Source organism: Plectropomus leopardus, chromosome 19 (assembly GCF_008729295.1).
Source record: "Plectropomus leopardus isolate mb chromosome 19, YSFRI_Pleo_2.0, whole genome shotgun sequence".
Taxonomy (NCBI): Eukaryota; Metazoa; Chordata; class Actinopteri; order Perciformes; family Serranidae; genus Plectropomus; species Plectropomus leopardus.
The window spans coordinates 22,979,740-22,992,881 of NC_056481.1; the positions used below are offsets into that span (position 1 = coordinate 22,979,740).

Consider the following 13,142-nt stretch of genomic DNA (forward strand, 5'->3'; position numbering starts at 1 on the left):
TCACAACGTAGCCTTGTGCTGTCACAGATGACTCCTTCAGGCATTTTTATTATCGTACAAGCCAATTCTTCTGGGTTTCTATGCAGTCTTGATTAGAAACCACAGCTTGATCTTCTTTAGGCGTTATAAGCATGCGTTTGGTATAAAGAAGATTAAGGGGGAAAAACAAGAAGCTGAACTAGTTCACCAACAGTAACCCGTCTCAATACTTCTCGCACTGATCTAATAATACATTTTTAATGAAAACTGTCCTTATTCTTTTACCCACTGATTTTCATTTCTCCTCTCCCGCTGCGTTCTCCAGATCTTCGCCTATCTCAGGCTTCCTGGATGACTATGCCTTTATCATCTGTGGCTTGCTGGACCTGTTTGAGGCCACTCAGCAGACGGAGTGGTTGCAGTGGGCTGAGGAGCTGCAGCTCAGGCAGGATGTACTGTTCTGGGATGAGCAGGGCGGGGGCTACTTCTGCAGCAATCCCAGTGACAGCACTGTGCTGCTGCAACTCAAAGAGGGTAAGAAATGGATACCGTGATGTATGCATAGATATTGCCAGGCTCGATAATCAATCAGTCAAATTTTATTTATGTAGCACCTTTCATACAAATCAAATGCAATAATTGCTTCACAGATTGATTGAAGAAACAAGAACATCATAGGAAATAAGCAAAAATGGATAAACCATATAATTGTGACAGTAAGACACTATATAAAAGCCATACTGAAAAGATAGGCGTTTGGTTTACATTTAAAAGTGTCAGTATTTTAAGATCCTCCAGCTGTTCCAGCCTAATGGCTAAAAAAGGGATCACCAAATGTTGTACTTCTACTCTGTGGATCAGCTAAAAAAGAAGAGTCGGGGGATCTGAGGGGCCTTCCTGGTTCATAGATTTTGAATAATAGCCCTTTGTTTGACTTTCATTTACAGTTCAAATCCATAAATGTTTGACTAATGTTAATCATATTTTAATTGCCAGCCAACAATTCTGTCTTTAAGATATGATACCAGGCTGAGTTTTAAAGCCAGAGCGATGATACTGATGTCATTAGGAACCGGGTAAATAGCGCTTCAAAGTAAGGCTAATTTTTGGTGATGGAGAGGCAGCCACTTCACAGGGGTCCCTTGACCTCTGACCTCAGGTTTAATGTGAAAATCAGCTTGCCTCTGCCCTTCTCTCTTTTTTCAGTTGCACTTGCAGCCAGCTCAGCTCTTGTTGCACTACACTGACCTCCTGTGGCAAGTGATGCACAATGCATGTAAAAAAGAACGTATTACAACGTATTATTTTTCAACGGTGAAAATCACACTGTTAGGATTTCTAAATATCCTGGTATACCGTTATACCGTGATACTGCCCAATCCTATCAACACATTTTGATGTTATGATGGCGTTAGAACTGTTAAGGGAGTCGCCAGCGTTATTAATGTTCATCCTGAGGGTTACATGGAAGACTGCACCAAATTTTTTGCAACCCACCTAGTAGTTTATGACATGGTGGTGCTAGAGGAAGAGTCAACGGATCACCAAAGTCATTCTTTGGAGTCCATAAATATCTATACAAAATTTCATGACAGTCCAAACAATGGAAGTTAGAATAGAATAGAATTAGCCATGCAGGTGTAGAAAAACAACTTTGGTATTGATGGTACTGCTGCTGACTGTAGCTCTAATAGGTTGAGAGATGCAGGGAAGGATTGATGGACAGGTGAAGGATTAACGGTACTACTGGAGCATACCTCTGTGGCCTGGACATGTTCAAGGATGGATAACCCAGACGGATGAAAAATACAGGCTGCAGACGCTGCAGGCAGCTTGCTAATATCAACACATTGCTACAGTTTGGTCAAAGTTGAAGGGAAAAAAGTATGTATTTCAATTGAACGGAAAACTGTAACATTAATGGGTGAGTGTAATCATTCGTCCATTCATCTTTTCATCCATCAGTTTCTCTCCTGTCTTTTATCTCTCAACGTATCGATCCATCCGGAGCTTAACAAGATGGAGGCTTCTGCTTTAATATCGCTGCCAGTTTCACTCCATTGCTACACTTAAACCACAAGAGAGGAGGTGAGCAAGGTTAGATGGATGGATAGATGGATGAACAGGTAGAGGATAAAAGACGCGAGCAGAGGAATATTGACCTCCCCCATCTACCTCCAGTGAAGCGCGACTGTCTCTCACTCGAGTTGAACTTCTCTGAAAGCATTCAAAGACCGATGCTCTGAATCTTCAGCTGCTTTGATCAACACACATGTCATATCTGTCTCCATTCTGACTGCGCCAAATCTGAAATCCACTCTCTGCCTCTGCCACCTCTGAAGTCACTCACATCTTGACTTCAACCTGGATTTTTCTTTCTTTTTTTTTTTTTTCCCTGACTTGATGCATTTTTCTTCTTTTGTTGCACTAGAACTTTCACTTTCAGTTCAGGTATAAGATACATCGTTGTTATAAAATATAATAACCCTCACTCTGTAATAACTAGCGCTCTACCTGGCTCAGAATTATGCCGGTCAAATTGGATTTTGCTATTCAATGCAAATTTTCGACATTGTTCAAACAATGGTTTTGGACCAAGGGATTATAGGACTTAAATATAAATGAGTTTGACCTTGACATTCACGGCAGCCCCTCTTCAGCTGCCGGTCCTCTAACTGATGGCTGCTGGCAGCTCAGAGAGACTGACACCTTGTGGACATGCAGACATTAACCTTTGATCTGTCAGAGCAAAGGTTCCACTCTGGATCTACTCGTTGCCTGTTTCTTTTTGTTTTTCCTCCCAAGCTCCTCTTTCTGACAGCGATCAGCTATTTTAACGGCTTGCTTTTTCCAATTGTTTTTATACTCTTATCCTTGTCATCTCTGCTCAACATAATATCTTTTTTTATAATGCATTATGTGCTGTCTGCAGGCTCGTCTTTTCCCCATTCTGATGGATGTCATACTGTGTTTTCTCGTTTTACTTACAGTATACATGTTTTGGTTTTTGATTGCTGGATGCAAGCAAAGGGAAAAAATGTAGCACCCACTTGTCCTTAAAGGTGCATAAATCTGTATAATATTAGTAAAATTATTTCATGATTCTACCCCATCTTAAACTACTAATTACTAATATTTAACTTAAGCCTAAGAAAGAAACTAACTTTGAGAATTCTGTCAGGAAGATTGTCATTTTGTATGTTCCAGATGCCACAACTCTAAAAATGTTTTCACACAAAATGGAATGACACGCACACACTTCTGTGCCTATGACAGATAGCTTGGTGCAAATAGTTCAGACAGGAGCAACACATCACATGGGCGGGGGGAACAAGCAAAAAGCTAATAGTTATTCTTGTTAAGAACTGCTGACAGATCCGAGATGATGGCTGCGTGTGCATATGAGCTTGTGTGTGTGTGCGGGAGGACCTGTACCAGCGCGTCGTCACGCCCGCATCTATGTGTGTTTATCGGAGCTGACATGTGAGAGGTTTCTCATCTGAGAGGATTGACTGTGCCATTACGGCGGCAGCGCTGTGTAGGGTTGAAGCCCATTAGTGACGCTACAGCCGCTGCAGAGTGGACGCCTGTCCCAGCAGCGTCGCCTGTCACTGCAAGACAGATTACCCCACCACACTGCCACTCTACATCCTACTGACCTCCCACTCTGCCCTGTTTATGTTTGTTTAAGTATGATTAGAATAATATACAGTAGCAGTGTGGCAACATATTTGATCTATAATAGGAAAAATCAGCTGTGTTTGTTCAATTTTTCATACCTCCCATAATGCAGCTGTGGCTGGAGGAATTATGTTTTCGGGTTGTCCATCCGTCTGTCCCTCCCATTCTCGTGAACGCGATATCTCAGGACCACCATGAGAGAATTTCTTCAAATTTGTCAGATGTCCACTTGGACACAGTGATGAACTGCTTAGATTATGGTGGTCATAGGTCAAAGGTCAAGGTCATTGTGACCTTGCCTGTCCCATACTGACACAAACGCTAAATCTCATGAACATCTTTTTTTTTTTGTCAAATTTGGCCCGAACACTTACTTGGACTAAAAAATGATTTAATTTAAATTTGGCGTTCTGAGGATAAGGTCAGTGTGACCTTGCACTCATCTCATTTTTGTGAATGCGATATCCCACAAATTCTTGAAAGAGTTTCATCAAACTTTCACTTGATCTCAATGATTAATCCATTAGATTTTTGTGGTCAAAGGTCAATGTCACCACCACCTTGCTTTTGTCTCATTCTTTTAAATATCATATTTCGAGAAACCCTTTGGGGAATTTCTTAAAATTTGGCACAAACTTCTACTTGGACCTAAGGATAACTAGATTTGAACTTAGTGGTCAAATGTCAAGATCACTGACCTCACAAAACATGTTTTTGGCCATAACTCAAGAATGATAGAATTTCACAGAAAATTACTACTAGGATTGACTTTGCAATGGCCAGAACACTTTTCGGGCCGTTCTTCAACGCCATATCTCAAGAACAGAGTGGGAGACATTTGGTCAGATACTGAATTGGTGACACTAATCTTTGGTGTCCGCCTTGAAAATGTGCTGATTGTTAAGATGTTCTGTGCTGTCGGGTGGAGGATATGTATGAAGCATCCACGTTTTCATAGACATAGATATAACCTGCAAGTGCAACTTGACTGCTCTTGTTCACAGAGGCATTCAGCTGGGAAGTGGTAATTCAAGTTTTCTCTTGCGGCCATATTGTGCTTTCAGATATATTCCAATGTGACAGAAGTCAACATTTCTTGGCTACATCAGCAGTGGTCTGCTTCAGTTCAAAAGCAGCATCACTCTATAAATGCTCATGTTATTAACAGTGTATTGATGGGATTATTTATTTTGTAATATTGAACACTTTGGGGTGCCATAGAGTTTTCTTGCGGTGGGTTTCTGGGCTATTCAATCATTGACTCTGACTTTCGTGATTCTAATTTGTTATGGGTGTGCTCTGTGAGTGTGTGTCTGTGTGTGTCTGTTTGTGTGTCTGTGTGGAGGCTTTTGTCATGGCTATGTATGTATATGACCTCTTTCCATGGAGGTCTTTAAGAAAAGGGATTTGTGAAATGTGGAAAGCAGACAGCTCAATCTCTGTGTGTTTTTACAGTATATGTGTGTGTATGTATGTATGTGTGTGTTTGTGCATGTGTGTATATGTTGAAGCTTCCTTGCCATTGGGCTCAGGGAGAGCTGAAACATACTGCAGGATAAAATCAAATTATTTCTGCAGTTCAGTCATGCGTGGGGGTTCATGTGCATCTATATGCGATTTTAAATTCATGCTTGTCATAAAGAATATTGTATATGCAGTGTACAGTAAATTGTGTGTGTGTGTGTGTGTATGTGTGTGCGTGTGCGCGTGCGCACGTGTGTGCAATGTTTTTCTATTTTTAGTTTTTGACCTAAAATTGCAGTTTGACTTGAAAGCGGTTTGTGTAAGCTACCAATGTAAAAGTCTCTCTCACACACACATTCATAGGCACGGGCATTATTGCATTGCTGAGAAGCAGACATGCATAGAGGTCATGGGTCATGAGAAGATCACCTCCAGGCTCTCATTGGACACTGATAAGAGATAAGCACCAATCACTTAACGGGGCTGAGTCATGAGGTCATCTGTTAGTCCCATCACATCACACCACACATGAGACTCTGGAATGGTTGTGTACTGGGGGAAGTCATGGGAAGACATAGTCTGTATTTTAACTTAATAGTTTTCCATCTTTCCAGTTTGTCTAACAGAAAGGCTTGTGTTTTGAACAACTTTTTTGACCGCGTCTCATCATTTTTCCTGATTATTATTGATCACATGGCTACTATTCTGTGTAATGTAGACTATGATGCTTTTAGAAATGTTTTCTTTTTTTAATGGTGTAAGAAATTGTCTTGCTTATCTTATTTTTATGCTTCTAAACCAATGACAGCTACGGGTGGAGGCATTATGTTTTTGTGTTATCCGTTTTTCCAGCCATCTCATTTCCGTGTGTAAGATATCTCCTTAATGGATTTTCTTCAAATTTGGCACAAACGTCCACTTGGACTCAAGGATGATCTGATTACAATTTCGTAGGCAAGGGTCAAAGTCACTGTGACTTCATGTCAATCTCATTCTCGTGGATGCTAGTGAATTTCCTCAGATTCGGCAAACGTCCACTTGGACTCAACGGCAAACTGATTAGAATTTAGAAGGTGATGGTTAAGGTCTCTGACCTCACATCTGTCTCATTCTCTAACACTAAATACTGTATGCAGTAACAGAATCTCTCATTTTTTAAAGCATGTTATATTGCCTGCCAGCTAAACACTATAACTGTTACCTAATTGTTAAATATCACATATTTTCTTTTGTGTGTCTCTTAGATCAAGACGGAGCTGAGCCCAGTGCTAACTCAGTGTCGGCGTCCAATCTCCTGCGTCTGTCCCACTACACTGGAAGACAGGAGTGGCTCCAGAGGTGCCAACAGCTGCTGGCAGCCTTCTCCGACCGTCTGACCAGGGTTCCCATAGCACTGCCGGAAATGGTCCAGGCTCTTATGGCCCAGCACTACACGCTTAAACAGGTTAGTCTTATACATCCACATACTAACTTAGATGCTTTTTTCTTTCGTACATGGTAGTTTAGGGAGAGCTTTACATTGTACTCTGTGTTCACGCCTCAAGTGTTTACCTGGCGGTCAGCCAAAACTCATTTTCATGTCCGCTTGGTGAAAATAAGCATTTTCTGCCTGCTTGACAAATTGTGCAAACACAATAGCCATTGACAACAAGTGAACCAAACAATGCGCAGCAACTGAACTATAGCTGAGCAAGAAGCGGGTGAAACAATCTCAATATTGGCTCTGCTGACTCGCTGCTATTATCAATACTAACAATGCACTGGAGTGCAAGTGCATCAGTGCAAGTAAACTAGACTGTTAGAGCAGACCATAAAGCCACAGAGGACTGTGTTCCTTTAACAGTAACACTATTAAATATTTTCAGTAGGGTTGGGCAAGCTGAGCATGTTTTAGAAACGTTGTTTGCTTTGAATACCAAAACCAAGACTCACAATTTGTGTGCTCACACTGTGCAGTCCATTTATCAAGTCATGACATTGACATGATATTTGCAAAATAGACAATAAAAACAGCCCGTCTACCCCTGTGGACCGTTCTGGCTATGACAGTCGGTAATAAAGATTTGTTTGAAGGCTCCGAGGTGGAAACAAAAAGAACTCATGGAGAGCTCTGTGTGCGCTATGTTCAAGAAACCAACAAACCTCAGAATTTAGAGAGGGGGACACATTTAAAAGAAAAAACACTGTTAATGGTATTTTTACTGCTATTTTCTAAACCTTTCACGCTTCCGATATTCCTTTATGATTCATAGCTGATGGAGCACACTGTAGGTTTGAAATTTATCTCACTACTGAGAATATAAATTAGCCAGATCAGATGGTAGCACAAAAACATTCAGCTGAGAAAAAGACGAAGTTGTATTCATTTATTTATCCCTCACTGGGGAAATTAAATGTTTTAACTTTTAAACAGTTTTTCTGAAGATTAAGTGGGTGCAGAATTTGGTAGTTTGTTTCAAGTTTACAATATTTTGTATCTCATGTTAAAACCTTTTTTGATTCTCCTTATATTCTACTATTTGTCTTCTATTCATTATGCAATTAAAGAAATGTCAGGTGGCATTAGTCATAAACACTTCTTAGGACCATGCATCATATAAGGCTGTAAATATTATATTTGGTCACATTCTGCATGAATACAAAGGTAAAATTTTTACTTTTTGTCTTGAGTTGGAGACACAAATTACCATGATACAACCCTATTCGGATAAAGCACTTGTAAAGGCTTTTCCTTAAACAAAGCTAATGTGTTGACACATGATTAACCCTTTGAATCTTGGATTGACATCAGTTTTCTTGTACTTTATTCAGATAGCTTTTACAAGCATTTGAACCTCTGAAAGATGAGAACATTGGTTTGATTCCTTTCAAAAACATGTGGGGAAAAAAGCAATGACCAACTTGGCAAGAAATGTTCTGCAACTTGCAAGAAATGAGAAGATTTAGAAATTTCCATCCATCCATTTTTGACCGCTGATCCAGGGTCGGGTCACGGGGGCAGCAGCCTAAGCAGGGAAGCCCAGACTTCCCCCTCCCTGGCCACTTCGTCCAGGGGATCCCGAGGCATTCCCAGACCAGCTGCGAGACATAGTCTCTCCAGCGTGTCCTGGGCCTTCCGCGGTGTCTCCTACCGGTGGGACATGCCCTGAACACCTCACCGGGGAGGCGTCCGGGAGGCTGACTAATTAGATGCCCGAGCCACCTCATCTGGCTCTTCTCAACGTGGAGGAGCAGCGGCTCTACTCCGAGCTCCTCCTTGATGACCGAGCTCCTCACCCTATCTCTAAGGGAGAGCCCAGCCGGAGTAAGCTCATTTTTGGCCGTTTACCCGCAATCTTTTTCTTTCGGTCACTACCAAAGCTCGTGACCATAGGTGAGGGTAGGAACGAAGATTGACCGGTAAATCGAGAGCTTTGCCTTTCAAAAGCAAAGCTCTCGATTTAGAAATCAATTTTACAATAAGGGAAACGTCCCGAAAACTGTACCTTTTGATTATCATAATTATGTATTTAAAATAATTTTAGAAATTATTATAAATGCATTACTTATACATCTTTAAGCACTACTTAAGGCCATTTTCTCGTTTTTGTTTTGTTCTTTTTTTCCCCTTTACTTTCCCATTGTTTTTTAACATTTTTTTCAGTTTGTTGTTAATGTTAGGTTACTCATTGCTGTCTTCACGTGATTTTGAAAGAAATCAAATGAATTTGCTCAGGATTCAAAGGGTAAACAGAGGTCACCTGAGGGCTCTATTTCAGCTTTCTATATGCATGCACTCTTAATCCCTGGACACTGACTCTCGTAATCTCTTTCCCCAGTTTTTTAACTGCCTTCATGCATTTAATAGGTTATTTGAGCTGTTCAGCCTCAGTTATATAATCGCTTTTGAAATATTAACACCCTCAGTTAGCCTGAAACCAGCGTACTATGAAAGCACAGCGTGAGTTACCCCGAAGTTTCTCCGTCACACTGAGAAAACTTTTAGCATGACGGCACATGCTGTATAATCAAAGATGAAATAACAGGAGTAGAAAGCGAGCAGGGGATAGTTAGCCTTCTGTTGGTCATGTCTGACCTGCTGGGGATGAGTCGCGGCTGCAGGGCGAGGGTAACGAGCTCAGGGGTGAGGCGAGGTGAGGGGGCCCCCAAGAAAACACCTGCCTCCCTTGTTACTGCTACAAATACAGTGCTGACCTCTATCACCTCCTCCTCCTCTGATGTGTCACCTTTTCCCTGTTATGTCATCCTATACACACTCTCATCTTGTTATCCGTCTGTCCTCCTCCTTCTTTTCTTTCGAATTTCACTCCTCTTCACCATCCTCCTCTTTTTATTTTTTTAGATTGTGATCTGTGGCCAGAGGGATGCCCCAGATACTACAAGTCTCCTAGCAGCAGTCAACTCCCTCTTTCTACCACATAAGGTAAGTCTGTGTGTGTGTGTGTGCGCGTGCGTGCGTGCGTGCGTGCGTGCGTGCGTGCGTGCGTGCGTGCGTGCGTGTAAGAATCATGCATCATCTTGACAAAGTTATGTGTCAAAGCAACTCTGAAAAGCAAAGAGCACGACACAGCACACAGACACGTTGATTTACTCAGGCAACATCAGTACCTTTTATAGTGGCAGCAGATTCACAGTAACCTTTGAAACATGCACACACAGAAATCACACACACACACACACACAGAAATCACATACACGCAGAAATCACACACACTAACAGATGCAGAGTGGGACCGAGCTTGAACAGCGCCCGAGGTGTTGGCTGGTTTAAGTGTGGTTCTCTAAAGGTCAGCCTGAGCTCCTCTCCTCTCCTCTCCTCTCCTCTCCTCTCTTCTTGGCTATCTCTTTTTAGGCATCAGCTGACCTCAAAGCTCTCCCCTAACGTCTTTGTTGCCTAATAGGTTTAAATCTTTACTTTGCAGTCGGAGGCTCTTGTTTGTTAGTGTGTGAGTCTTTCTGCCAGCTCTGACTCAGGCTGTTTGTTATGAATTGGACAGCTGTCAGTCTGAGTCAGACTGAAATTCAGTGTGGTTAGCCAAGGCTTCATATTTAGGTTTCCTTCGGTCACATTTCTTAGACATTTTTAACTTTAAGAGAAGTCTTGGATTCTCATCAACAAGCACTTGTTATAGTTTTGGCACTTTGGGAAATTGCCAAGAGTTGGATAGAAAGATTGATAGCACTCTCATGTCTGTCCATTAAGTTTGAAGAAGCAGTAAACTTAGTTTAGTATAACTTGGGTTTCCATCCAAATGCAGCACAAATTTTAACCAATTTTTTAAGAAATCGGCAAAAGAAAATGCAAATTTCTGTGCTATTTCATCCATTACTGTAATGCAAATCTTGGGAGTTGGTTCAAGATTAGCAGTAGATGGTGCTAATTCTCCAGTCTGAAGTCGTCAAAAGAAGAGGGCACAACAAGATGACAGAATTGATAAGGGTGTAAATCACAATATGACAGACACTGTAGAGCTTCACTGTAAGGTGGGGCTCGGGTGAGACCGTGTGCTTCAGAGCTTCCACATCAGCCAGGAAGAGACCATGCACTTCACAGATGAGGGAGGTGAGGGAGAGAAGGGATCCCAACCCCCGACAGTTTGAGCATGTTCGGTGAGAAAGAGACACTGTGTGCCATGGAGCTTCAGTGTTAGCTGAGAGCGAGCCCGGTGTGCCTCCTATTGCTTGTCAGCAGTTGTGACACTTTATAGTTTGTAAAGTTGAAAAAAACAGCTCAAGTCAGTCAATAAACCTGTTAATAACTGTTGGTTAAAATGATCCTTCCTGTCACTGTTTGTGTGACAGGCGCAGCAGGAGGTATCAGTAATTAACGAAAACCTGTATAAACGTGCATTAAACAGCATCCGTGGTAATTATTGCTACATAGGTGTCACCAGGACCATGATGACAGACTCAAACAATGACAATAGTCACAGTCACAAGCAAAGAGTGCCCTGTTGCAGTTGAGATTTGGTGTCTTTTATGAACAGCTCAGTACATGAAGTGAAGGCTAAGGGTTTGAGTGCCATTCAGAGTAAAAAACAAGATTCAACAATGTTCATTTTGCTTCTTTTGTCACTTTTGCATTGAGTAACTCAGTAAAACACTAAAACACACACACACACACACACACACACACACACAGAGAGGCTACCTTGCATTTCTGATTGTGTAAAACCGCTCACTGAGTTCTGTTTACTCAACCAGCTCGAAACTGAAATTAGATCAGTAAATTAAAGCTGTGATTGTCCAGCGACACAGTCCATCTCTCGCTCTCTTTCATTCACACACAAACACGTACGCGCGCGCGCACACACACACACACACACACACACACACACACACACACACACACTTACACTCAACAGGGCCCTATTGAAATATAGATGAGTTGTGCAGTATCAGGCGGTGGCTGCAGTAACATCAGGTCATTGCAGATCCCTGCAGAGAGACAGAGACCAAGAGTGAGCCATTAACAGGATGGATCTATTATTAAGGGGATGTATGTTGTGTGCGATCACACTCAGCCAGCACCAGTCACATGCTGGGCCCTGTTACTGTCACATTAATCACCTGGGTTCATCTGGGTTGGACAGGGTTTCAATTTAGGGCATTTGTGACCTTGTTTACAATAGCATGCTATGTATGTTTGGGATAAACACTTTTGCATGTGTGCAAGTCTTCTTCCATCTAACTAACACAATCCTGATAGCTATTGTATTTAATATGATTTCAGCCTGATTGAGGGTGTTGTCCTGCATCTGCTAATGAGTGCAGTAATGGTAGAGCTGAGGACATATGAGAAATGAGCTTTTAAAGGCTGTGTACAGTGAAGGATGAGAAAAGAGGTGATGGTGACCAGAGGAAGGCACAGATCTTTACTGCCGGGAACAATAAGATGTTAAATGAGAAAGAGATACACACTTACAGCAGAACAAGAATCAAGGACACTGGACACTCCCTAGTGGAGAACAGCTTTTCTTCATTACTTAAATAAAGGCAAAGATTTTTTTTGTATATGTTGTATGAAAAGCAGATTTTAGTTGCATTTTTTTAGAAGCTGAACAGTGTTTCCCACAGAATTAGAATCTATGTGTGGTGGTAGCAAACTTCTTGTTTTTTTTTTTCTTTTTTTAAAATCTCGTGTTTGTATGTCCCTTTTTTATCATTGTGTGCCCCCTCTCTAAAACGCTGATTTTAGTTTTTTTTTTTTTTTTTAGAGAATTAACAGTGTTTCCCACAGAATTAGAATGTATGTGGCGGTAGCACACTTCCCGTTTTTGTCTTTTTTTCCCTTTTAAATCTTGTTTATGTGTCCCTGTTTTTTATCATTTTGTGTTCCCTCTCTAAATTGTAAATCGATGTTTTCATTGAGGCTACTGCCACAAATATATGAATTATTGGAGACCCTGTGAAATGTAACGAGGGGTTAGTGCTCTTTTTGTGTGTGTATACACGTTACACTTATTGTGTGTGTGTGTGTGTGTGTGTGTGTGTGTGTGTGTGTGTCCAGAAGCCAGACTAAAAAAAACACTTCTGGACAGGTCTGTCAGGGTGACAAGACATATCCAGATTTTGTTCTAATGAGCCTTCATTGAGCCCCAGAGTGAGGTGAAGGGGGTGATGGGAAAGGAGTAAATGAGACAGGCAGAGTGTGTGTGTGTGTGAGTGTGAGAGAGAGAGAGAGTGTGAGAGCGTTCCCAGATGTTGTGAGAACAGCTGGCCATCAGTGGCAGTAGCAACTACCTTGGCTGGGCTGAGGTGTGATGATCCAGCACAAGCCTTAACCCACACACACACATACACACAAAAACACACACACATGCTCTTTCTTGGGATGAGATGCAGCCTTCCCAGAGGAATAGCATCGCTGCCTGCAGCAACTGTTAAACACATACACTACACATCTGGCAGGCACACACACTTCTGATAAAAATCTCACTAAACACATAAACACAAGATGCCACATGTGGATGCTGTAAAGTCATACACAGATATTACTGATGAGGTCAGAAAGGAGA

General features: G+C 41.7%; 1 protein-coding gene across 1 annotated transcript in view; it reads left to right on the forward strand.

Annotated features, from left to right (window-relative positions):
• Window positions 1–13,142, forward strand: part of spata20 (spermatogenesis associated 20) — a 52,052-nt gene that overhangs the window by 19,834 nt on the left and 19,076 nt on the right. Inside the window, 3 exon segments of the mRNA XM_042507944.1 lie at window positions 305–513; window positions 6,369–6,568; window positions 9,467–9,547. Coding sequence (XP_042363878.1) covers window positions 305–513; window positions 6,369–6,568; window positions 9,467–9,547 — 490 coding nt within the window.